General features: G+C 41.1%; 1 protein-coding gene across 6 annotated transcripts in view; it reads left to right on the top strand.

The window, feature by feature from the left end:
* Nucleotides 1-27,073, top strand: part of DCP1B (decapping mRNA 1B) — a 67,544-nt gene that overhangs the window by 22,332 nt on the left and 18,139 nt on the right. For 3 of the 6 annotated variants that reach the window (XM_044991511.1, XM_044991526.1, XM_044991518.1), the window contains 4 exons: nt 16,527-16,593; nt 18,278-18,413; nt 24,191-24,319; nt 25,102-25,950. In XM_044991511.1, coding sequence (XP_044847446.1) covers nt 16,527-16,593; nt 18,278-18,413; nt 24,191-24,319; nt 25,102-25,950 — 1,181 coding nt within the window. Of the gene's footprint in view, nt 1-2,052; nt 2,120-9,270; nt 9,422-10,385; nt 10,405-16,526; nt 16,594-18,277; nt 18,414-24,190; nt 24,320-25,101; nt 25,951-27,073 lie in introns of those variants that run through there. The other 3 variants (XM_044991534.1, XM_044991551.1, XM_044991543.1) reach the window with 3 other exon arrangements.

Here is a 27,073-nt window from a genome sequence, read left to right as displayed (position 1 = left end):
GGAGTGGGAAAACATTCACAGTTGGTCATATTTTCCCCCTTCCTCATATAGAGGGCATTGAACAGACCTGTTCTGTTAAGCACTGTTTTAAAGTATTTGGAATTTTGCTTTTAATTAATGTGGATAGGAAATTTAATTTCAGAATTATAGGATCTAAATCACAAAGGAGATGGCTCTTTAAAAAACAGACAAAAGAGCAACAGCACACACATGCTTTACTCAATGTTTTCCAAAGTGATTTTTCCAATTGCTTATAACTTTATTTTTGTTATTAATGGTTCCCTTAAATCAAAGTGTATGCTCAATGAGGGCTATATATATGCCAATTCTTGTAGCCCTGTTTAAAAACAGGTTAAAATATTACAGCGGGAAAACAATATTTTTCCCCGTGATTCAACACAATTACAGGGATTTAGTTCAAACTTAAAAAAAAAAAAAACACCTTTTTGCACAGTCTGATCTGAGCATGAAAATCTTCAACTGAAAAGTTGAACATTTTATGAAGACCTGTGTATGTGAAAATGGATTTGTTATGGTAACAATTTTGCAACCTTACCTATAGTGGTAAATCTGTCATTTTCAAGTATCCCTATTGCATGATAAAGCTGATAATCCACAAGAAAAAGAAATGCCTCTCTGCTAATGTGAATTTTCAACTATGTGGAATAATGGACTTGATTTGAAAGTCAGTGAAATTGTATGTCATGTGAGAAGAAACAGACTGAAGCTAAAGATAACAATGCTATGTAGACTTTCAGTGGCTGATGGTGATTTTGTATTCTGTGGGATTGTATTCCTGTTTGGCCAGGAAGACTGATGCAGACAGTGTCTGAAGGAGAGTTAAGGCGTATTTAGAGCACTCTGGAGATGTGGGTGAGATTTTTAATGAGGTGGAAAGAGGAATAATTCAGTGTATTTCTGCTGAACACAGCCATAGTTTCCATTTATGGGTGTCAGTACATAGGCAATATGCTAGCTGCTCTGAACATGTACTGCTGAGTGTACTGCCAACACTGGGAATTCCGGACATCTTTTCCAGATAAGATAGGCATATGATGCAGAAAAGCACAGTAGTTAAAGATGGAATGGATTTTTTTTTAAAGAGGGTTACTTTTCATATGACATTCCTCCCCACCCCTGCGTCCCCCTTACTTCCTCATATAGGATAAAATGGAAAGCATCTGTGTTGTTTCCAGGACAGTGAATATGTACATAGTACTTTTGGAAATTGGAGATCGGAAAACAAGAATCTCAGACAATTAATTCCCCTTTAGAGAAATCAGTCTTTCCAGCCCCTTTTTAAAAAAAAAAACTTAATATTTTGTCTTCAAATATTGTTTATATACTCTAAAATGAAACCCTGTTCTCCCCATCTATTCCAACCCAAGCCCATGCCCACATTTTGCCTATGACTACATTTTAAACTCAGGATTTTAGCAAAAATATTTGATTCCAATCTCATCCTTTTCTAGATGGAAATGGGGGCTGGAATTAATTAGATGCTTAAAAGTCAGTACATTACCCAGTGAAAAGAATAGGAGTACTTGTGGCACCTTAGAGACTAACAAATTTATTGTAGCATAAGCTTTCGTGGGCTACAGCTCACTTCATCGGATGCATGTAGTGAAAAATACAGAAGGAAGGTGTGTGTGTGTGTGTGTGTGTACACACTCACACATGGAACATGAAACAATGGGTGTTACCATACACATTATAAGGAGAGTGATCAGTTAAGGTGACCTACTTAGCTCTAGAGAGCTGAGAATTTACAGAGCACTCTGTATCCTGTGGCAGTGCGTTCATACACGCATAATTTCAAAATATATTACCAATGGTTATTATGATGCTTTGTTCATCAAAGCTCTTTCAGATATGAAATTGACTGTTCTGTTTCAATAGGAATGGAATACATCACAATAGATTTCAGAATATCATTATGTACATCACTGTATAATGGGGTCTTACCTCCAGGTTGGATGTAGAAGCAGTTAAGCTGAGTTTCGTGCACCAACTTGCCCTTATACCTCATCTCAGGTTCACCTGGCAGAAGACTGGGTAGTGGGCGATATGCCGAAGTGGCTTGTCGAACAAAGGCTTGAAACATTTTATACTTCCAAAGGTAGCTTTGCACAGCTGAATCTAAATATTCTGTATATAGCAAAAGTAGATTCCTGATTGTCAGTGGTTTCCTACTTGAGTATCATGTAAACCTAATAGCCACAAAACTTGACCAGATGTTAAACCCCAGTCTTGCAAAAGCTTGTGTGACCAAAACTACAGAAACTATTTTCCAGCTATTTGAAACTTGAGCAATGTCTCTTGCATTATCTTTTCTTCCCTAGCTCTTTACTCCTAATCCTTTTCTTGTCCTGTGTGCCTGATGCTTGGTTAGCCCTCTCCTCCCCCAGTGGTTTTGCAGGAAAACTTGGATTGAGAAGTGAAGATAATGGGCTCCATCCGCCTGTCAGCTCATCACCTCACTGAGTCATGGTGATCTCTGGTTTTTGTAAATCACCACTAACTTGTCTGATATCCTCTTGTGTCTGAAGAAAGATAGGTTTTGTCTAGGGGTGAGTGGACCTCAGGCCTGACATAGCCAGAAAACTTCTCCTGGAATGTGAGGGTTTTTTTTTTTTAAATATATAAACTTATATTTGTAACCCTTTCTCAAAACAAGGAAGATAACTAGGGAAGAGAGTGTACCATATGATGCATATACAGAATCATTCATGTGTGTAATTGATGTAATAGAAGATGCTTGACACTCAATAGATCTGCCTTTGTCAGAGCAAACACTGAAAATCAGCATTAAACCATATTTTCCATTAAAAACATGACACCCAAGTATAGGATGGCATACCCTTTAAAGGACAAGGAATGTGTTCTATAACAAAACTCAGTTCAACTGTTCCAGTGTCATTCTACAAAGTTTGCAAATGTGTTTTTAAAAACCTGAAAACTAGTAACTTTGTTTTGGGGCTCAATCATCCCTATCTAGGATTATAAATACTATTAATGACCAGCATGGTTTAATTATTATAATTTCTCTGCAATTCAGAGTTTGTTTTAATCAGCAAATGAAAGTAAACTTAAAATATTATATCTGGTTTACTTCATTCTAGCCAGGTTATTGCCATCCTATTGGAGGAAAAATGAAAATTTAGAACAAATAAAGCCATCGGGGCTTGTAGCTCCATGTGACTAGGTCGAGGTGTTATAAACCTTCCAGTAATGTTTTAATTAGGTTCTTTTTTTCTCTCTCTTTGGTTGACTCATCTCTTTTTCTTTTTTGGTTTCTATCACATGAACATTTTGTACATCTCACCACAGAGAAAATAAAAATCTTCCATAATGCCCTAGAAGAGCTTCTTGTCACTGAAAGATGCAGTGCTGGGATTTAAGTTCCCATAGGCCAAGAGTTGAGGCATTTTTGTATTTTGAATTCATGCCTTTCAGAAGTTGGGGTTCAAGTTTGTAATCAACATATGATTTCCTTAAAATAGGTTCAGCAGACATAAAGTTGTTGGTGATTCAGCCACTTTTGCTTCCTTGCTTGAGAGAACTGAAAGGTCCAGGTGCAAGATTATAGGAGGCAAAGTAGAAAACCAAATGTAGGAAGTAATAGTTCTTGATCAAGAGACAGCCACACATGCAGATTCTTGAGAAATCAAATTACTTACCCTGAAACTATCTTCGAGGGAATTTCCAGTTTGTGCAGAGTTGATGGAAGTATAGCACCAGGAGGTGGGGGTGGATGAGAGAAAGGAAGACAAAGGATGTTGAAGTGTTTCTTTCCCAAGAAATTGTTTGCACTGAAAAAACATGTTTGTTTTCCCAATATAATTGAAAAGGCACATTTGTTTTCTGGGAGAACCTGTTTTTCCATTCCTCTGCAGATTTTGTGAAATGTGAACTTCCTGATTTGCAGATCCAAGTTCTTATTTAACACTCAACTCTATTCTATCTTTGGGGGTCAAGAATCCCATTTTCAACTAGGTTGCCTTCCTTCAGCATTTAAAAAGTTCTGGCTATTACACCAACAGGAAATTGATGAACCTGTATATTCTGCTGAACTAACCTGTTAAACTGAAGGTTTGAAACAGAGAATATGCTGCATATTTCTTTTTTAAATCACATTGGTGAAAAACTTGATTTCAAAGCTAAAGGCATAGTGAGTAGCCATACAGACTGCTCCACTAAACAATTGTCTTGATTGTTTGAAAAGTCAATCTGCCCGTTTTACAGTAATCTAAACCTTAATTTAAAACAGTTAAACCAAAATTGATAAAATAGGATATATAAATACCCTAAAACCAAAAAAAACCCCAAAAAAACCACAAACCCTAATCAGTTAACAAAAGGGAAAAACAACATCATTCAAAGTATAATCACACTTACTAAAATTCAGGAATTATAGAAAGGGGGAATTTTAATATCCTGTAGGTTTTCCAGCATTTGAAAATATATTAGCTATATGCATATGAAAAAGGGATGAAGCTGCAACAAGATGTCGAAGCTTGTCTTGTAAACACAGTGTGAACTTATCTATGACTAGAATAAACCAAATCCTGTTTACTCCTTTTAATTTTTTTTCCCCTAAGGGAGGCAAGACTGCTTTTTGTGCCCAAGAAATTTTGCCTGCTAAAATCATATTTCTCATTTTCCACTGGAAACTCTATCTGTGGGCAGATGTCTGAATTATTGGAGATAAATAATAGTGAAGTATGGCAGAAGAGAGGGCTGCAGAGGATTCAGTAGAAAATTTCTTTTTTTCATGTATTACAAAATTTTAAAAGGCCAAGACACATTGATAAAAGCACAGTCAAAGGGTGTGATGTAAAGATGAACTGCAAAGCTAAAGTGAAAATTGAGTTAAAGGGACACTGGCAACCTGAAATTGCACAATTGCAAAAAGAGTTTAAAGTAGTTTCAGGTATACTACATCAGCTTCTGAGTCCCCAGCCAATTTTTATGGCTTTACAATGATAGCTTCCCATTTTTTAAAATGTTTTTCTTACTGCAGTTACTAAATGAAAGATCCATCCAAACATAGGAAACTGAAGAAACAGTGAAATTGACCATGCACGAAGTGTTGTCAAATACACAGAGTAAACAAATGGGAAAAAATACAGGGGGAAAAAGTGAAGGTAATCTTTACACATTACTCATAACAATAGGTACAAATTTGAGAAAAGTGCAGAAATAAGCTAAAATGGATCATTATAGGCAGAGCTGGAAGCAACATCTATAGGTAAGGTTGCCTAACGCTTTCCATTATAAGCCTTTCTTTTCAAATGCTTATAATTTTTCCAAACTTTTAACCATTTGGGCGGAAAGCTTTCATGCCTGCTCACTGCCTCAGGCTGATTTTGTTTGCTTGTTTGTTTTGTTTAATTTCAGCAAAAATGGTTCATCTATTTCTGAGAATGAGGTTAGGGGAAAATAGGTAGTTGTACAAATGTTAAATTATTTTTGTGTCTTTGAAGATCTCTAGCACCTCTGGAGTTTGGAGCAGGAACTTGACACTTAGCAGGAGGGTAGCAGGATCAAAGAGATGCTTTTTGAGGTCCCCAGAAATATACACCCAGATTTAGCTGAGTTTTAAACCTCTGAAAAGTGCTACAATAGATCTTGGTATAGGCTTTTGGGGAGACATTGTAGGAGCAGCTGCCACTTCTTTAGCTTAGGGGAAGGCAGAGTGGAAATAATGAAGGCATTAGGGGAAGGGGAAGTGCAGCTCTCATTCCTTCTCTGCTAAAGGCAACATGACAGCTCCCTCTCATCTGCCCAGTTTGGGAGAGCAATGCTTTTGCATGCTTTCCCTCTTCCTTGACTACTATTGCAGTAAGCTCCTCTTTCTGTTTGTCTACTTTTACCACTGGGATAAGGTGGGCTGAGAGCCAGAAAAAGACCATGTGTTCTAGTTTCATCTCTTCCACTGGCTGGTGTTAATAATCGTGAACTTTCTAGCCCTTTTAATTGAGCAAGACTTCCTACTCCTACCTTAGAATGCAAATATCACTCCCCATTTTACAGATTTTGTAAATGAGGTAGTAAGAGGTGAATTATGGCTCAGCTGGGAATAGAGCCCAGGGGCCAGATTATGTGCTGTGCCTGTAGCTCAGGATGAGGAGGAAAAAGTGACTTTAAGCCACCTTTTTGCCTCCCAGAGTCTGTGGTGCCTATTGACTATTTTACTGCCCAGATTTTTGTGGTGATAGATTTCTACATTACGGTCAGATCACTTGTTGTAGATGAGGGCCTTGCCTCCCATCTTTTGTTTTGATCGTGTGCCCTCAGAAGTTTATGGAAACAGTTGCATTCCAGATCTTTATGAGGAATAATGCAGATTACCTTTGAAGCCCTTTACTGATGGAATTATTATGAGAGGAAGGACAGTCTTGTAGTTGAGACTCAGAAGATCTGGGTTTAATGTCCAGATCTGTCACAGACTTCCTAATGTTACCTTGAGCAAGTCACTTAATCTTTCTGTCTCAGTTCCCCATCTGTAAAATGGGGTTCATTCCTCATTTCATCTACCTTTTGTCAATCTTGAGTAGAAACCAACGTTTACTATGTATTTGTTCAGTGCCTGCACAGTCGGGCTCCAGTCTTACTTGGGGCCTCTATGCATCACTGTAAAATAAAGTAATAATGGCAATTTATCATCTGCAGATATTGACAGACTAACAGCAACAAATCTCCTACCTTTATGTTGGTGTCACAAGTCATATTGGTTTACAGATGATCTGGGACTCAGGAAGTGGTGGGAGAGGAAGGTAGAATGCCAGTGGAGGAAAATTCATGCTAAATCAGATCACAGGACAGAGAATTTCTATCTTTCCATATCATAAGTGGAACAGGCAACTATATCATTCTCTACACTTCCTGTAACATCAGCATCATGGGAACCTAGTGAACACAATTTGCCTTTGGGGTCTCTTGCAGACGAAATAAAGGACCCACTGAAGGGTTTTTCCATCTACTTCCACATATGTTTGCAGATGTATCAATGAGCTCAGAAGTTGCTGATACAGCTAACATGAATTTTGGGGCAGTCTGGTGCACCCAATTTGATTATTTCTGATATAGAGTTGAGATTTTCTTGTAAGGAACATTTTTTCTATTTGTTTTGCTGAAAAGACTGATTGAATCTAGTCTGATGTGACCAACACTGTTAGGGCAGAGCCACAATCAAGATCTTATAAACAAACTACCTTCTCTATTTGAGTAGCGTCCTGTTTTGCAGAGTGAGGTTTAAGATGTATTGTTGCAGCTACATCTGACAATCTGTGATCTGGGTTCGTTCCCTTCCTGGCTGGTAAAAGACCAGAGGGAAGGTTTGGGGTCCATTTTATTAACAAGAATTGTTAAATGCTTCACTTTTAAGACAAGATTCCAGCCACAAGTAAACAGATGGTGGTGAGGTCCTTACACAAAAAACGTTTTTTTTACTTTAACAACATTGCCAATTTACTGCCCACTCTCGTAACCATCTGTGTTTGGGGAAAGATGGTTGAGAAAGTTATTTGAGCAATTCTCTGCTAGTTTGGTTTTAAAGGTGACCTGTCAAGTTTTTTATTTTTGGGGGGCCGGGGGAGAGGGAAGGGACGGGAGCGGGAGGAGGGCAGGAAGGCAGAATTTCCCCCCATATCTTTTGTATTGTGTAAAGATAACTCTAATATTTTCCCTGCTTGTTTTTTTTCACCTTTGAAATTAAAATATTAAATCTTCCTATCCCTGTTTATGTTGAAAGTGGGTTGGGAGTTTTATCAGCCTTTTAATTGAAGGAGAAGATTCGTCAATCTTTAACAGACAGCTTTTTTCCCAGCTGCTTGTTAGGTGTTTGAGTTACAGTAGTGTTAGCAAAAGCAGAGAGTTTTAGTCTTAATAAAAATAATTTTCCTGCTCAGTTAATTGGGTTTTACTTCCTTGATAGTTGTGATGTCACAAACCTGTTAATTCTCGAGTTGTCCACAGAGTTTTCTAGGAAAATGGCAGATCTGACCTGAATTTCTATCGTAAAAAGCAAAAGGAGACAAAACAAAACAAAAACACTTTTCAAGTCATCTTTGCCTCAGCTATACATCATAGCGAAAACAAAAGGGCACAAACTCTCCCCGCCTTTACAGTTCATCTTTAAATGTGGGCTTAGCAAGGAGATGGTATTTTATTTACGATTGACGGTTAGTGATTGACAACAACAAAATCGTTGAGAGAGGAACAGTTTGTATGGGAATACAGACCTTATATAAAATGTTATGTTTCATGTGGGTTTAACATTGATAAGCTTTAAAGTTGTTTCTCATGCATTTGGGGGTTTTATTTCATTTAAAATTTCCCAGGAATTTAATCAGTGTTTAAAAAAAAATATTTTTTTTTTTAAAGGATGATTGTTATAAACCAAACATGAAAGGTCTGCTGGGGGTGTGAAGGCAGCCCAGTGTTCATGGGAAGGCAGCGGCCTTCCATTCCCTGCAGGCTTGTTGCTGCAGAAATCGGGCAGTCTTGGCTACCAATGCCCAGCTCCCTGCATGTCTCACTTGCCTACTGTGCAAGGGAAGCAGTAGGAGCCACTCTGAAGGGCCGGAGTCAGGAGGAGGCTCTGTCTGGCAGAGAAAGCAAACCAGAGCTATTGCCTGTATCCCTACTTGTCTCATTCCTCTACTGCGCAGGGAGTCGGGTGATAAGGAGGCAAGATGCGCAGGGAGCCCCACTTGGCTGCCAAGATGTGGCTCCCTGCCTGTCTTGCTACCCCTTGGTACAGCAGCAGCTGCCGAGTGGCAGTTGATTTCTGTGCAGGTGCACTGTGCCTTTTGGCAGGGGCACTGCAAGGACAGGTCCAGGGCATTCCAGCATTTGCAAAATTCAGGTTAAAATTGATAAAATCCAAATTCTTGTTTGTGTCAAAACCCAAGAATTTGGGGGCGGGGGGGTGTCAATTTGATAAAAACCAAAAACAAAGAGCCTTACTTATAGCCCAGTCCCAAAACAGAAATTACTGTTAATTCCTTAGAGAGACAAGGTGGGTGAGGTAATATCTTTGATTGGACCAACTTCTGTTGGTAAGAGAGAGAAACTTGCGAGCAACACATAGTTCTTCTTCAGCGACCAGCATGGCTACAACTACACTGTAAAGTCCTTGTTTTTTGAGGGAACTGGAGATGATGAAATGGATAACTGATCATAAGTTTGTTCAAACTTATTTTTAGTTTTGCTGATGGATGAATGTTGAGTGACTGTTGCCAGGATTCTTTTCTAATCAGTTATTTTTATGCTGAACGTTCCAGAAACTCGTGACACAGAATCACTTCAAGACTTTTTTTTCACCTGGATAAGTACATGCCAGCTTCTTCAAAAGTGGTCTAATATTTCTGTATTTTTGACATTTTGAGAAGGAATTGCAGATTTACAGTGTCTAGTATGTTAACTAGCAAATATTTTTAAATTTCTGATTTAAGTAGAGCTTTTCCAAGTTGATGCTTACTAAAAGATGACCTAATCTGACCTTGATTGGCCCAAGTTGTGTGGCTCCAAGGTGTACCTTGCACCTGATTTGTCAGAAATATTGGGGGGAGGTGTCTCATGGCTGAGTAAATGAAATTTTCAAACTGTTGGAACTAAGGATAAGGCTGAAAACATTACCTTTTTGGGTCAGTAAGCCACCTGAGGGAAAACTGGCATTTCAGAATCTCCAAGATCAACTCAAGTCTCTACTATAGTATCTCTGGATGGGGGGTGGGGGTGCTAGCCACCAAATAAGACTAGAATTCTAAGCAGGAAGCTTTATAATTGGCTTTGATGTTGTAGTTTAAACATATTAAATCATTTAGTTTCTGTAGTAAGCCATTGACAGACTTTAAATCATTGATTTGATTCACCTTGGTAAAATTCGTTAGTTAGGACTTAGAACCAAACTGCCACTTTCTTAGAATCTTGTTTAGAATGTATAAGAATTGACTATTTTCAATATTAATCCTATGATTTAACTAATTAGACTGGAATTAAATCATCAAACTTGATGATTTGATATTGATTTTGATTTGATAGTTGTAATGCTTTATTTCTAGTTTTGTTTATTATTAACAATAGTTAATGTTTTCTTGATTTTGTTTTTCTTTAAGTCTTAAAATGTATAAGATTGATACTGAGTCACGTTTCTTTCAGTAAGCAGTATGAGTCTGACCAGCTCCTCCTAATTAGTCTTTTGTTCTTACAGAGTCCATGTGGTTTTGTTAGCTCTATCAGCATCTTTTGATATCATTGTCCATGATATGTTTGTTTTGCGAACACCCTGCAAAGCCTTACAGGAATGGATAAAAGAGGTCTTTCAGTAGATTTCTTTTTTTCTCTGGAACAGATCTCAAAGGATGAGGAGTATCCTTTTCCTCCTTTGTTCAATGTGTAAGTACCCCGTATTGTTCCGAGTATAGGCCGCTCCTGATTATAAGCTGCACCCTTAAAGTTTGGTGCTATTTTTAAAAAAATAAATTTTTAACTTTTTTAACAAAGAAAATATACACATTAGTAGAACGACTGCTTTTTTGTTTTGTTTTGTTTGCTGCTCTGGCTGCCCTATAGGGTGCGGAGGAGGGGAGCGCCCTGCAGCAAATTCCACAGGGCAGCCCGCGTCCTTCCCTCCCTGACGACCGGAGCAGCGCGGAGCCCTCCCGGAAGACAGCACGGCAATTGGGGCCGTGGGGTGAGCTCCCCGCTGAAGTGCTGGCCGCCCCCCTTCTCTCTCTCCCCCCGCTCCCCCTGGCCGCCTCCCTCTCCCTCCCCCCAACTAGACCAGGCGTCCACTCTGTAGCACAGGGAGTCCCCCTGCACCCTGGGTCTGGCCGCCCTGTAGGGTTTTTTGTTTTGTTTTTTCCCCTGCTTTGCCAGCCGTGCTGTTTTCCCCCTCTTCCCCTCCTTTGCCGCTCCAGCCGTGTTTTTTTTCTTTTCTCCCTCCCGCTTTACCGCTCTGGCCGTGCTGCCGGTTTTTTTTTTTTTTACACCTGCTTTCCCGCTTCAGCTGCACCGTTTTTGTTCCCCGCCGCCACCTTACTGCTCCCGCTGCACCAAGTTTTTTTGTTGTTGTTTCTCCCCCCCCTTTGCAGTTTCAGCCGCGCAGTTTTTCGTGGCACCCCCCTGCTCTAGCCGCACTGTTTTTTTTCCCCTGCTTTGCCGCTCTGGGATTTAAAAGGCTCTGGGCTCCCCGCCGTGGCGGGCAGCCCAGAGCCCTCTGAGTCCCGGCCGCGGCTGGGATTTGAAGGGCTCTGGGCTCCCCGCCGCGGCGGGCAGCCCAGAGCCCTCTGAGTCCCCGCCGCGGCTGGGATTTAAAGCGCTCTGATTCCCGGCCGCGGCTGGGATTGAAAGCGCTCTGGGCTCCCCGCCGCGGCGGGCAGCCCAGAGCGCTCTGATTCCCGGCTGCGGCTGGGATTTGAAGTATTTTTATTTATTTTTTTTCAAGTTCCTGATTATAGGCCGCACCCCTAATTTAAAGACTTAAATTAGGGGAAAAAAGTGCGGCCTATACTCGGGACAATACGGTATAGTGTGGGGGAAGCAGAGACACATTTTGGCCTGTGAGATTACCACTTGGCAGATGATACTCAGATCTAATTTTTTGTTGTTTGTTTTTTGGTTTTTTTTGCCAAACACTGCCTGATAGAGTTAGAGGAATGGATAGGAGCAATCTGGTTTAGACTCAGTCTAGGTGAGACAAATTATTGTAATAAGTACTAGAATGCTTCTAGAGAATTTGGTGGTGTCTGAGTTCAACTTTTATTACAGGGATATGCCAGGCCACTGCCATTACAGTTTTTGTAGTCTGCTGTCATTTTAGATTTATTGATGCTCCTGGATTCTTAGGTACTGACTATAGTATGTATTACCTTTTCCATCTGCTGACTGGCTAGGAGCATGTGGCTGTTCCACTCTTAACTCAGACTTTGCCCCAGTAATCCATGCTTTGGTAATCTAAGGGCTAGTCTGTACTGGCAATGCTAAAGCACTGCTGCGGCAGCGCTTTCACGTGCCTTGTGTGGTTGCGGCACAGCGCTGGGAGACAGCTCTCCCAGCGCTCTAAAAACACCACCTCCACAAGGGGCATAGCTCCCAGCGCTGGGAGCACGACTTCTGGGGGCACATCTCATGGTTCTTTGTGCTGCAGTGATTGTTTCTTTCTGAGTCGTGGACAAATGTATCTGTCCTTTCGGGAAGGCGTTGGAGGACAATAGCCCTCAAGTGATTTTGCGTCCTCGCTGCAAAGAGGGCGGATTGCCAGCGTGAGTGAAAGTGGAGCCCTGGCTCTATACTTCCAGCCAGGCAAGGTAGCGTGGGTTAAAAGCTTAACTTAATTCTGGTGGGAGGTTTCTGTGGGTGGACTGGAAGGGAGTTAAGGTCAACATCTGAGTAAGAGCCTAGGCCAGTGGTCCCCAACCTTTTTGTGGCTAGTAGCACATTCATGTTTTCAGAAGTGTGTGGTGGGCGCTGACAATTTTTCAAGGCTTATTTTGTATTTGTACATTAAATAATATGAAAAACATCATATTTAATATTACATAGTATATGAATCCAGAGAGAAGCCGCGAGGACAGAGAACACCAGCGCCCGCAGCCCCGGAGTACTCTGTCCCCAGCAGGCGCGGGGCTCCGGCTTCTCTTCCCTGCTGGGCACTAGGCGGGCCCCGCGCCTGCCAGGGCAGGGCCGGCTGTAGGTTTTTTGCCTGCCTCCCACCCCAGCCCTGGGCTCTCCCCCCCCCCACCATTGCTCTCCCCTACCCACACCCGAATGCACATGGAAGGCATAGGGACTAACCCTCAAACCTTGTACGTGGAAAGGGATGGGGATCTAGTAAAGAGGGTTCAGGCAGAGGAGTGGGTTTGGGGGTGCTTGGGGGCTCTACACTGGCAGAGAAGCGGGGTGTGATGTACTCGTGGAGGAGGAGCGGGTATCAGGAGGGTTGTGGGAGAAGAGGGAAAGGGGGAAGTGCGAGAAGAGAGGGCTGGGGGAGAGGTGCGGGTGAAGGGAGAGTACAAGGGGAAGGGGTTCGGCGAAGGAGTGATGGGGGGAAGTACAAGTGAAGAGGCCGCAAGCGAGATGGGGAGTGCCAGGGCTGAGAGGGGCAGGCACTGACAGCTGCTTCCCCAGCCCCGTGCAGGTAGAGCCGAGAGGATGGACACTGACCCCCAGGTGCCCAAGCCGCAGGGGTCCCCTGGCGGGGCAGTATCCCCAGCTGCCTCGCTCCGAGCCAGGCTCTGCCTCTCCCAGCGCCTGGCGCTGTGGGGGCCAGGGCAAGCAGCATGGGGCTGAGGCGGGGGAGGTACGCGGCAGGCTAAGTCCAGGGGCAGGAGCGGGCAGCTCCCTGGCAGCTCGGGCAGCCCAGCCACTCACGAGCCGGGATCCACGCCCCCTGCCCAGCCCAGTGGCACCCTGCACAGTCCACTCGGGCGGGAAACACTGCGCCGCCCTGGCGAGACTCGCAGCGGCAGCAGGACCCCTCCTCCCTCCCTGCATCCCGGGTCCCGCTTCCCTCCCTCCCTCCCTGGCTCCTCACACCGCCGCAGCCCGGGCTCAGCTCCAGGGGACGATGCTCTGGCTCTCCAGCGGCAGGGCTCTGGCCAGGGCCGGCTCCCGGCTTTTTGCCACCCCAAGCAGCCCTGGTGTTCTCTGTCCTCGGCAGGCGTGGGGTCACGTCTTCTCTCCAGCTTAAGCTGCGGCCCCGCGCCTGCCAGGGACCAAGAACACCGGCGCCCGCAGCTTGCAGCCCCAGAGTTCTCTGACCCCGGCAGTCATGGGGCCGCAGCTTCTCTCCCCTGCTGGGCATTAGGCGGGTGCACATAAATGCCCCGGTGGGTGCCATGGTGCCCATGGGCAACGCGTTGGGGACCACTGGTCTAGGCTTTCTCTGCAGTGAGGACATATGCCTTGAGGCTACCTGAGAAAAGGACTCAGACCTTCAACTGATGTGGTGGAATGTCACTTGAATAGGCCAGATCACCTTAGTAGTCAACATTCCATGCTCTGTGATCAACACTTGTTGTCTGTCTGCTTCTGGGTGCATGTCAAACTGTTCATTATAACCTATGAAATCTAAAATGGTCTGTTACCCAGGTAATTAGAGAGAGAGCGTCTCTCTGTTCATGTTCTGTCACAGGAATTGAAATCTGCAGGGTTGCTCTTGCTATTGGTTCCAGATTTTAAATTGTCCATGGCCAGAAGTGTTAGGGTGTTCCTGTTAGCCCATGTTAACAAACAAGGAGATTATTGTGTTTCGTTGACTTGTAATTGATTTTAGTGATGTAAATCTCCCAGGTGTCAAATATAAATTTCTTAAAAAACAAAACAAAATCCAAAACTCAGTCACACAAACACCTGATTTAGCAGTTTATGATTATACCAGTGATAGGAGGAGGAATAAAGATTTTTGAACTAAAGATATGGCAGGCAACTATGGTCTTAAACGCTATGACCACTCCTATACTAGAGACCCATTTACAGTACAGTAGCACCTTGACACAATTAAAATACAAGTTGGACATGACTGGGTAGATGGGACTTTGCAGAGCCTTTACAATGGTTTGGTAAAACTTTTTAAAACAATGTTCAGTCTTAACTGTATTTTAATCATGTCTGTCCTCTGCTGTATTGTATTGAAGGATTCAGTTATTGTACTGTTTGCAGTGTAAACGGGACCTAACAGAACAATGAATTTTTCAAATATTTTGTATTAAAAAGATGTTTAGTTTTTTGAGTTTATGCATACTCTGTTAGTAATTAGGGATCCTAAAAACAGATCCCATGTTTAGTTTTAAAGGTTTGCAGTTTAACATTCCAGACCTTTATTGGTTTGTGTTATAAACTCAGTGTTTTTAAATGTAGGTTTTAAAGCTCAATTTTCTTTTCTGTATAGGATGTTCATTATTTGCACAATTCACACCAACAGCTCTGTTACGTATTTATACATGAGTTTTGGAACCATCACAGCCTATGGTATAAAATGTCTTATTTAGACAAGTAATAAAGTCATCATGACACTACTCTGAAAATTAATGATACGCACCATATATAGTTTTAAAATGTGCTGTTCATTGCCTATTTAGTTTGTGTCCTCCTCCCCTCCTCCCCCCACCCTGCCAGGGCATTGTGATTAAATCATATTTAAAGATAATCTTTTGGCAAATTTAACTTCAGTCCTTTTTTAGTTATACAAATGACTTGCAAATAACAAATGGCTGAAAATTTGAGGGGAAATGGGGCGGAGGGCTCATTGCACTTCTGTGCCTTACAAACAGCTGTAAACTAATTTTCTTTTCAAATGTTAACAAAGTCCTTTCCAGCATAAACCTCCTATGCCAAGTTTTCATTCCACAATAAAGCTGTGGAAATAGATGTGTAGAATAGGAGTGATTGCACTGGGTCACCATAATACAGAGAGAGACTCACAGGACACGACAGTGAGTTTAATTAACAGTCTGAATGTGTAAAAATGCTGTCTTCTATTTTCATTTCATTTTAAATAAGGCCCTGTCCCTACTGTGCTGACCACACTAGCAATAACTATATTGTAACAAGGTTACAGTTAGCACAGTTTCCCTGATCTGCATGGGCAGGAGCTCCTTTCTCAGACACTTGACAGCCAAACATTGTTATAGCTGTACTCCACTAGGTGCATGCAGTTATGTAACATGTTTCTGATTGGAAAACTTCTTGTTTTGCACTGAACAAGAAAGTCATGCTAGCTACAACTCTGTTTATTGCAGTCATCATGGTTTCATTGCTGCTGTGGGCAGGGCATAAGTCTGGATGTTTTTGAGAATTTTATATTGTCAGTACATTTAAATCTGCTGCTGGGCAGGGCTGCAGGAAGTTACGATGGTGGACTAGACTGTATTTTCCACTCCTGGGGTTGGATGCATCTTCTAGTATATAATTTGTTACTTTTTGGGGAGAGGGAGGAGTGGTAATGGGCAACATTAAAGGTGACCTGCAAAGGGGAAAAATTGCAGTTGTGCTTTTCCTTTGTATAGTATGTAAGAAGGGTCTGAAAGGTGTTTTTTGTTTTTTAAACAGTTTTTCCACTTGTTTGTTGCATTACTAATTCAGGTTCTGTTTACCTATAATACACTGATAACTGAGAACTAGTAAAATAATGACATGACATAAGCTAAGCAAATGAAAGTCAAGAAATTTGAGACGAGAAGGAGAATTTGTTTTTTGTTGAGTACTGTTTAACTCCAATAACTAACATTGTGGAGAAAAGGATTCCACGCTCCCACGCCCTCAGTGCAGGTCTGAGAGCTAGCAATGTACAGTCTCTCTGAGCTATCCAATAAATCCTCCAGCAAAATCAAAGAAGACCAGAATTGACATATCTGTAATCAGAAAAAAATTTATATATATATAATATTTTAAAGAAACATTTTTTAAACAATCCTTTGCAAGTCACCTTTAACTACCCACTCCAAAGAGAGTTGCTGTCAGGTGGAATACTATGTATGAGAAGATGCTCATAGTTTGTGTTTGATGTGCATTTACAGTGTCCATTTATGGAATTTGGTTTTATGATAAGGAAGAATGCCAAAGAATTGCAGAGCTCATGAAAAAGTAAGTGATGATGGGTAAACAAGATTTTTGTGCTCTTTATGTGTATGTACTTCTGTATATACATGCACATTATATTGCTTGGATGGTATTACACCTCTGAACATTAACCCCATTTATACTGAACTCGTTGAAAATAAGATTGTGTCACACATCACTAAATATTATGTATTTAAAAATAAATGTGTAAACAGAATACAGTACCTTTACATAATTCGGTATCTCTCAAATTATATCAGAATGTAATGGGTCATCTAATTTATTCTCTAAAACCTAACAGATCTATTTCAGAGAGTGTCTCAATGAAAAAGTACAACATTGGGATTAGAATCAATAATTTCCCCCCTCTTTTTGGGGACCTGTAGTTTTAAAAGGAATAACCGTTACAGGTGTGCAAGAAAAAGAAAAGCGGTAAGTGGGGGGAGGGGACATTAATAAAGAATGCCTGCAGGTTTTTTCTGTATTTTTATATGTCCTTTCCATGTTAACCTTGAACAACTTCTTCTATTTCTCTTTTTTTTAAACAAAATGTGCAAGATTAAGTTCTTTTGTCATTTTTCTGAAACATAAGGCTCTGACTTCAGTATATTTGTTTGCTTAATAAAACAATTTTCAGTGTGTTTTATAAGCTCTAATTATACAATCAAATCAGAGATCAAACACCTCACATAAAACCATATATATTCTGTGCAACATTTCATTTCTGATAGTATTACTGATGTCCACTCATCTAGCTTTTTCACTGCTTTCTTTAAGAGTCCATTGCTGGTAGAGCCCATCCCTTCTGTGCCTTCTGCTCTATATCTAATGGCTGGCTCCCTTACCCTGTTATATGCCTGCTTTTTGGCAACGTTTGTTTGTTTTTGATGGGGAAGGGGTTGGAGGTCCTTAATTTTTGATAAAATGTTATCAAAGTTTTTGAGGCCTTAGGGTATGTCTACACTGCAGCACTAGTAGGCATACATACAGCGAGAAATACAGCGGACTTATAAGACAGAGAAAAAAAATCACCACAGCATGTCCTACAGCACTGAAGTGGCTAAATTGTGACCCAAGAAATAATTGATAGAGAAACAATTTACAGAAATAAGCAATGATCCCTAGGAAACCTGGGCTTTTAACAGCTAATATTAGTTAACTAGCTCAAGTTGCAGTTGGTGGTGATTAGGTACTCTCAAACTGGTAATTTACTACAATAAAGACTAGTTTTCACAGGATTCATGCTATTGGAAACCATGTGTAGTGGTTTATAACAACAGCATTTCATATAGATTAAAAAATACCCTGTAGCTCAGCCAAGTGGCTGTGTGCTAGAACTCTCAGCATTCTGCTGCAATTATAAAACAGCTGGGGCAGGAAATTGGTCATTTACTACAAGTTAATGACTGAATTGTGTCTGTTCCCCACCTCCCACCACCAGTCTGAACGGAATAACACAATAAATTCTCTGTACCTTCTGGCTATGGAACCTGTGATTGAGTTTCAGAAATTCAAGTCTTTATGGCCCTGTGCGCACAGAATTTGGAGGAAACTTCATCTTGTCCCCAGTCAAGTCATCCATTTATATAGACTCCAAAAATATATAGACTTCTAGAGTTTTGTTTAATGATTAAAAATAATCATGGTTGAACTTGATATTTTCATTTATTTCTGCCTTATGGATTCCCACTTTATCCCTCACTTCCAGTCTAACTCAGCAGGAGCAATTCAAAGCACGGCAGGGGGCTGGAGCAGGAGCCTCTCCAATGATCCAGAGCTCTGGTGATAGCAAGGAAGTGGATATCTTACGGATGCTTACCAAGGCCAAAGATGAATATACCAAGGTGAGTTTTGTTCTGTGTAAAATTTCCTTTGAGCATCATGATAACATGACACCGCCTCTTGTCATTTTGTTTTATAATGGATTTATGTTCTTTTTGTAAGATTACTTTGCAAACACCAAATAATTACAGTGTTAGAGCAATATGCCTGATGTGGTTTTCCCTGACAAAACATGCAAAACAATTTCATGTTTGTGTATCAGTATCTTCTAAGGAAAATAATACATATAGGAATTTTTGTTTTTCTGTGGGGGCATTATTAAGTGATCAAAGAATCATAGGACTGGAGGGGACCTTGAGAGGTCATCTAGTCTAGTCCTCTGCACTCATGGCAGAATTAAGTATTATCTAAGTGATATGAGCTTATAGGATACATTTCAGTGACTTTGATTTTTGACACATGAATCTACATACTCCTTGCGTATTCATTGATGCCTAAGAGCTGTAACTTCTTTAATGTGGATGACGTACTCATGGTGGCTTTTAGCTGCTGGGAAGTTATTCTCAGTCTCTTTGACAAATATCTAATGTCTTTTTAAACATTAGTTTTGGTTGAGAAGACCCCTACCTAGCATGTAAGTAACTGTTTTTAAATGTAGTTGGTGAGATGTAGTTTAGTCATTGATGGATGGAAATGAAAAGGTTTGAAACCTAGTATAATTCGAACCCACATGCTTCCTCTGTGTTCTGGAGTTTCTAAGACACCTAAGTAACTAATGGATTAATTAACTTTCTTCTCTTTATTACTGAGCAGCCCAAAATGTTTTACCTTTCAGAATAAAAGTCTAATCATTTCAATTATTCATATCAATGGTGTAAATTATTTCAGAGCCTCCGTTGGATCCTGCTGCTGTTTCCTCTCTTTCATATGCAGCGCCGTTGAATAATGAGCTCATAACATATAAGAGTTTGGGATCTGGGAATATATATTTTTTTAACACAAGCAATTTAAAGAGAGGTGATTTTATTTCTTTTGTGAAATGTGGTTACTAATAAGATTTTAAGCAAGGCTGTAATGAATTTTCTTGGCTCCCATGAAATGTAGCCTTTGTTTCTTGTGGCAGAGCTGCTTTTGAAGCCAGCATCTTGAGACCTGTTCTGTGTAAGAGGTGGATTTAACGCTTTAAACAGATGACAAAAAGGAGACTTGTTGTGTAATTTAATCCTGAATTGGTACCTAGGCTTGGATCAAAACTTTATTGCTTCATATACAATAAAATGTTTACAACTAATTTGAATAGCCACTATTGAAAAAACTATAATGGTACCTTCTGGAAAATCTAGAAAAACATTAGGTTTGTGCTCAGATATCTTTGTGATGAATGAATGATAGACAGGGACAATTCTCTCCCTCTCCCTTTATACATATAAATGTATGTAGTAGGATAATAGAGGAAGAGAAATACAAAAATATTTTCTTCTGAGATATGTCTGCAAACAAAGTCTGAATATTTTGTAAATTTGCTGCTGCTGCTGCTTATGCCCCACATAATCCTATGTTTGTGGCATCATAATTGGTTGCCAAGGAAATATTCTGCAACAGAGCACTTTGCCTTCAGCTGGGGCATAAGCAGCAGGAATAGCTGACCTGGTACAGACTAGAGATCATGTTTTCATGCCAGTGTCCTTAGTAACATAAAATTACGAAAGGAGAAGGGAGACAAATAGTGACACACAGATTTATTTTTACATTAAATCAGGGTTATCATTTCAGAAAAATTTGGGAGGAAAGGGCAAAGTTGCATCAGCATCTAGAACATTGTTATAGGATATATTTTATCCTGCAGAGTTCAGCGAAGGAGTAAAAAGCGAAAGACATAATGGAGTATATAGACTTATGAAAAGTCAGAGGAAGAAGGCAAACCAAGGTCTGGGGAGGCAGCTATCCCCCTTGCCTCATAGCAGATGACACCCCTATCTCAAATGCCACTATACTGCACAACTACCGTTATTTTTGACCACTTCACAACTATTATACTTTCTTGCCAGATTGTCTCAAGACTCATTGTGCTGAAATCAGCTTGTCAAGTCTACTTATTAATCCTTCTGCATTCTCTGTGATTTGGGAGGATAATGGAAGCCTCGTGAGCCATAGGGTACGTCCATACTACCCTCCGGATCAGCGGGTAGCGATCGATCTATCGGGGATCGATTTATCGCATCTGGTTTAGATGCGATAGATCGATCCCCGAATGCACTCCCCATCGACTCCGGAACTCCACCAGAGCGAGAGGTGGAAGTGGAGTCAATGGGGGAGCCGCGGCTGTCGATCCCGCGCCGTGAGGACAGGAGGTAAGTCGAAATAAGAGAAGTCGACTTCAGCTATGAGAATAGCGTAGCTGAAGTTGCGTATCTTACATCGACACCATCCCCACCCCCAGTGTATACCAGGCCATAGAGTAGGAACAGACAAGATAAACAAGCAGGTTTCAGTGTATTCAAGAGGTCTGTTTTCTTTCATTGAAGTCCAGTGGTAAAATTCTCCAAAGAGCCGAAGTGACTTAAGGGCATGTCTACGTTGCTGTACAGCTCAGACTAAGGGTGAATAGCAGTGTGCATCAAAGTGCTGCTCTGTAACTCCCTGTGTGGATGCTGCATGCACAAACTTAAAGGTGAAGTAACTCCAGAGGGACCTAACAAAGCTAGGTGAATAGACAACACAATGACATATGCCATTCGGTGTTGATTAATGTAAAGGAAACTTTTCTTAACACAAATATCTATTTTAATGTTATTGGCACACTCTTCCCTCTTCCATACTGGATCTTCAAATTGTTGTTCTGATGTCTTTCTACTCCATCCATATGTAACAGGTTTTAAAGGGCAACTGCAAAACAAAAGTGAAACTTTAGTTAAGCCCAGATTTCTGCCCTCATTAACCAGGCCTTGGGGCATTGAGCATAGAAATCAATATAAACTCATTTTTTAAGAAGTTTCCTCTTGCCTTCTGTGAAATCCTCTTAGTTCATTTGAAGAGCTCCTAAAATTCACCATTGTGTGCTATCAAATACCACAGTCTGCACTTGGATTGATGAGACTTCTGACATTTGAGATACCCCAGACATCTTCAGTGAACTAGTGTATACTAACAAGTTTTTACACCGAGGGTCAAAAATTGTAGCAGGTTAGCTTATATAGCTCTCTGTGTTGAATGCTGCCCACCCAGCCTAGCCAGAGGGCATTCAGTACAGCATTTTATAGTTTAACTCAAGTTCCATTTTTGCTTTGCAGTTCTCCTTTCAGGGCAAAGTTTACTATTTGGTTGTCATAGTTTCCTAGTCCTGTTGCTTGAAGCAGTTGCTGACCTTATGCCAGATGGGCACAGCATGAAGGAAGATTCAAGAACTCAACTAACGTTTTCCACCTCGCTGCTAGCAGCCCTTTTAGCATGTCTGTGTTTGTGCCTCCAAAAACCAGTGCTGAAGGCAGCATCTGAGCCAGAGGTTGAAGCAGACTAGCAGGAGCGCAGGTGTATGAATTGAACTTTGATTCTCCTTCATGACATTTCCTCTCCCGAGCACCATTGTAGGAGTTACATGCCTGTCCACACAGCCACTGAACTATTTTGAGAAGTAGTGGGCAGTTAGGGCAGTTCCCCCAAGCCCAGCATTCCATAGAACCAGGACATAAATACCCTGCCTTCTCTAACAGCCCTCAAGATCTTCTTTATTGGTCTCCTCATGCAGTCATTGAACCAATCTGTCCCTCTCTTTCTCATTTGTTTTCCCATGGTGATAGGTGTATTAGAAATGGATGCACTGGATAGTTTTCAGTCCACTCTGCCTTGTATATCTCTCAAGTTTATTTTTAACTGTTTGGTAGCTATTCTGGCTTATGATCAGTCCTTTGAATCCTGCCAGTTTTGCATCTGCTACTCAGACCACCCCACGGTTTCTTTAGTAGTAGTACCACCATAGGACCTAGGAGCCCTTGCCATGTCCAGGACTCCACAGTGCTAGGCACTGGATAGACACAGAATGAAAGATGGTCCCCACCCCAAGGAGCTTACATTCTAAGACAAGAACCAGTACATGGATATAGACACATGGGGGAGTACAACGAAACAGTAAGACATGGGTCAGCATGATAGGCAATGGTCTCTGAACTCCAAAAGCCTAAGAGCCCGATCGTTTTAATAATTGCATAGGAACTGTATCAGACCTGTGGTCCATCTGTTCCATTATTCTATTTCCAACAATGCATAGAACCAGATGCCTCAGAGGAAGGTGTACAAACCCAAAATCAACAATTAAAGAATGATTTGGACATAAGGAAAGCTTTTTCCTAATATTCATCAGTTAGAGGTTGGTTTATGTTCTGAAGAATGAGGATTTATAGCTCCTCCACATTTTTGTTTGTTGTGTCTAATTAACTTGTTCTTGTTATTAGCACAAATATTTAATCCTTCTGTGAATCCTGCTTATCTCTTGGTCACAGTAGTATCTTGTATCAGAGTTCCACGGGCTAATACTGCTTTCTTTATACAGTGCATAATTTCCTTTTATCAAATTTATATTTGTTGTCATTCAATTATGAGAGGGTAAAGAAAAGCATTTGATTTACCTTTTCTGTACTATTCATTACTTTGTATACCTCCAGCATGTTTCCTCTTATTTGCGCCTTCTCTAAACTAAATATTCCCAGTTTCTCCTCATATTTTAGTCTTTCTGTACTGTTAATCATTTTTGTCAAGCATCTCTGAATCCCCCTCTACTTCTGCCCTAGCCTTTTTGAGATAAGAATACCAGTTAACATATCACTGTTTAACAAATGAATATACTCTCAAATGCTAACCAATCACATACTTCAATTTTTTTCCTTAAGCTTTTAAGTGTGTATAACTATACATGTTATCTGACTGTCGATGGCATGAGACCGTTATCTAGAGGAGATCAGCAAATATAACCCTCAACCCTAGGAAAAAAGATTTAAAATATAGTCCTCCCTTACAACCCTGTTTTGTTTTTTTTAAAAAAACCAGAAACTAGTAAAAATAGTAAACAAAGTGATTTACTGTACAGCATTATTTTATAGGCCATCTCTAAATTTTGTTCCATGTAATTTTCAGTGGAAAAGCTATAGGATACCAGCTTTCAAACTGACACACTCATGTTCTCTAATCGTCTCTCCATTTCTCTTTCTTTTTTTTTTTCCTCTTTCTTTTTGAAAACCAGCAGCAGTCCACACAGGAACATTCAAGAAAAAGAAATGTGCATTGAATTGCCAGGCTTATGCTTTTTTGAGGGTGGCAGTTGTCTCTCAATAGAGCTATATCTGCCAGGCAAGCTGAAATTATGAGGTTATGAAAGTACTAATGTAAAATATGTAAGATGTGCCTATTGATAGCCTATAAATATGTGTGCATATAAATCCTTCAGGTACCTAAGCTACTTACAAGCCATAACAGAACTAACTGTTCACTGATAGAGAAAACCTGTAGCTGTGGTCTGGTCTCTAAGGTGCCAGGTTGGTTTTGCCTTATGTACAGGAAAAGGAAAAGATGAGGAAGGGAATTGGGATTTTTTTTCTTTTTTAAAGGCTTACGTACAAAGCATTGCGGACTTGAGTCCGTCAACTTACATATGCTAACGTTCCTAGGAAATGAGATTGACTTCTATTCAGTATCCTCATTTATCACAATCAGTTGTAGGGTTTGCAAGTGGTGGTATTTCTTGAAGATTTAACCAGTTTGGGATTTTATGATACAAAGTTAGGGGAGAACATCCCTTTAAAAAGTGGTAGTTTCTTTCATTCCAAAATATGTTTTATTTCTGTTGCAGTGTAAGACCTGTTCAGAGCCAAAACAAATGACCAATTCCTCTGCTATCTATGACAACCCCAACCTGATCAAACCAATACCAGTGAAGCCCATTGAAACTCAGCACCAACAAATACCTCAGCAAGGCAAGGTACACTTTAATTTGCACTCTGACTAGTGCTGCTATAACATATCAGGCATGGGAGGATGCTTGCGTAGATCAAATAGTACAATAATGCAAAGTGGAATTAGGGTAAATGGGATGGTCTTAATGCAAAATGAATATCTCTTTACAAAAAATAGCTTTTTTGTGTAAAATAGTTATTTAAAACACAGATGTTGTATGCTGATTCAAGCAAAAACAATTGATCTGTCAATTCAGGAATGTTGTTGTGGTTGCAGGCAAACCCCCAACTAGCCAGTGGAACACAGCTTATTTTATTATTCATTTATTAATTTAAATTTGTACAAATGCCTTTCCATACATCATAGATGCCTTTTATATAACTTAAAAAAAAATCACAATGCAAAATCTAGCAAGCTGCATCCATTATGCCATGGTAAGGCGAGAGACAGAAAATGACACTACTTCCCACAAGAACAGAAGGTTCCTTTCTTCCCCTTCATAACTTTTTGAGCTTTTCTAATATTTTATTAGTGACTGTAAGAGGAGACCCTTCTCTCTAGGCATTGAAAGTGAAGTTGGTACCTTTTTTTCTGGAGGCGGCATTTTTCTCACAGACCAGGAATTTCAAGGCTGTTTAAAAATCCTTTCCTCCCACATGACACAATCATTAAATAATCCTCTTGAGAGGAGGAAGTGTAGGTCAGTTGTCTTGGCTGTTCCTTAGATACTGCAAGGTAACACCTCAGACAGTTAATGTAGTTTAATGGGCACAAGAACTGTTTCACTTATTGTCTTTTTCCTCGCAGAACATGGACTCCGAACCACAACACTTATCTTTGACTGCACTGTTTGGAAAACAAGAAAATCCTACCATATACCAAGATGTCCCAGAACAGTCACAGAAAAAGCACCAGCTTAATCTTTCTGTCAGGCAGAGTGTAGTGCGTTCGCTGTCCTATGAGGAACCTGGCAGACATTCACCCTCAGCAGAGAAGCAGCTTTGCCCAGCTATTCAAAAACTTATGGTGCGTGGGACAGACCTTCATCCACTGTCTGAGCTTCCTGAGAATCGACTGTGTGAAAACGGCAATGTCCATTCCGTAGGGGAGGTTTTCACTGGACTCTTCCAACCTGTGACTTCTCATGGTATTGTAACATCTCATCCAGCCCAGGACACAACTGGCACTCAAAGCTTGTTACAGAAACTTCAGGGACAGTCAGGATCAGTGACCAAAATGGACCCAAGTGCAACAGGTACTGTAAGTGCAACAGCTTCAATCTTCAGCAGGACTTCTGCTGCTACAGCAGCAGCAGCACCAATAAATAACATGACCCAGCCACATCTGGTATATTTCAATGGCTCTCTTCCAACCCAAACTGTAGGGCCTCAGACTGCTGGTAAAGAACAGTCCAAACTTCCTAGACAGCCACTTTCCCTCTCTGGCAACCAATCAACCAGTTCTGGAGTGATTTCACCTCAAGAGTTACTGAAAAAACTCCAGATAGTGCAACAGGAGCAGCAGTTACATGTGTCCAGCAGACCTACCTTGGCAGCTAAGTTTCCTGTGGTTACTCAGAACACCAACACTCTAAAACCCTTGGATGCCTGGATAGATAAGACATCAGGTGCACAAAAGCAGAGCCCTCTCTTTCAGGTAAACGTGATTTAAGGAACTAATGCCTGTGGTGAAGGTATCTAGGAATCTTTTGAGCTGCAGTGCAAAATAATTCAGTTCTGTAAGGCTGTTCTCTAATTCCCATTACAGTAACTCCTCACTTAACGTTGTAGTTATGTTCCTGAAAAATGTGACTTTAAGTGAAACGATGTTAAGCTAATCCAATTTCCCCATAAGAATGAATGTAAATGGGGCGGGGTTAGGTTCCAGGGAAGTTTTTTTTTTTTTGCCATACAGTACAGTACTATAGTTGGGAGGTGCCCCCGCCTTACCCCACATAGGCAGAGCCCATTGGCACTGGAGGATGTTAAGTGGGGAGTTACTCTATTTCTCTCATACCCCAACAAATCACAGGCCATCAGACTCATTTTCATTTTGTTATGCTCTTGTACTGCTGGGGTCTGTGAGCTCTATCATATCCAAGTTAGTCTGAATAGAAGCAATGCTCCTATGCCAACATCAAGAAGTCCTGATTCCCTAGCTTTGGTAATGTAAATATTGAAGGGTCTGATCTTTCCAGATCACTAATAGCCATAGATACTTCAGGCATAGATTTTTTTTTCTTAGGGTAGGTCTATACTCACCGTCCGGGTCGACGCGGTGAGTTCGACTTCTCGGAGTTCGAACGATCGCGTCTAATCAAGATGCGATAGTTCGAACTCCCCGCGCGCTCCGGTCGACTCCGGAACTCCACCACCACGAACGGCGGTGGCGGAGTCGACCTTGGAGCCGCGGAGTTCGACCCCGCCACGTCTGGACGGGTAAGTCAGTCGAACTAGGGTACTTCGAGTTCAGCTACGCTATTCGCGTAGCTGAACTTGCGTACCCTAGTTCGGCCCCCCTCCCCCTTAGTGTAGACCAGGCCTTAGGCACCTAAGATATATACCTAATTACCAGTTTTGTGTCATTGTTTTCAAGTTCTAGTCAGATGAGTGTCTCCTACAGGTGATTTCAGAATCAAAATGAGTCAGCATTCCCCTTGCCCAAAGTGCCCCTTGTCCATCAATTTAAACAATGTATGGAAGTCGTTTCTTCACGTTCATCTAGGGGCTAAAGCCTAGAACAGACCAAAACATAAAAATCTTCAGAACAGGACTAGCAA

The sequence above is a fragment of the Mauremys mutica genome, chromosome 1 (genome assembly GCF_020497125.1).
Source record: "Mauremys mutica isolate MM-2020 ecotype Southern chromosome 1, ASM2049712v1, whole genome shotgun sequence".
NCBI classification, from domain to species: Eukaryota; Metazoa; Chordata; order Testudines; family Geoemydidae; genus Mauremys; species Mauremys mutica.
Note: the sequence above shows the minus strand (reverse complement) of the source record. Positions and strands in the feature narration are given on the sequence as shown.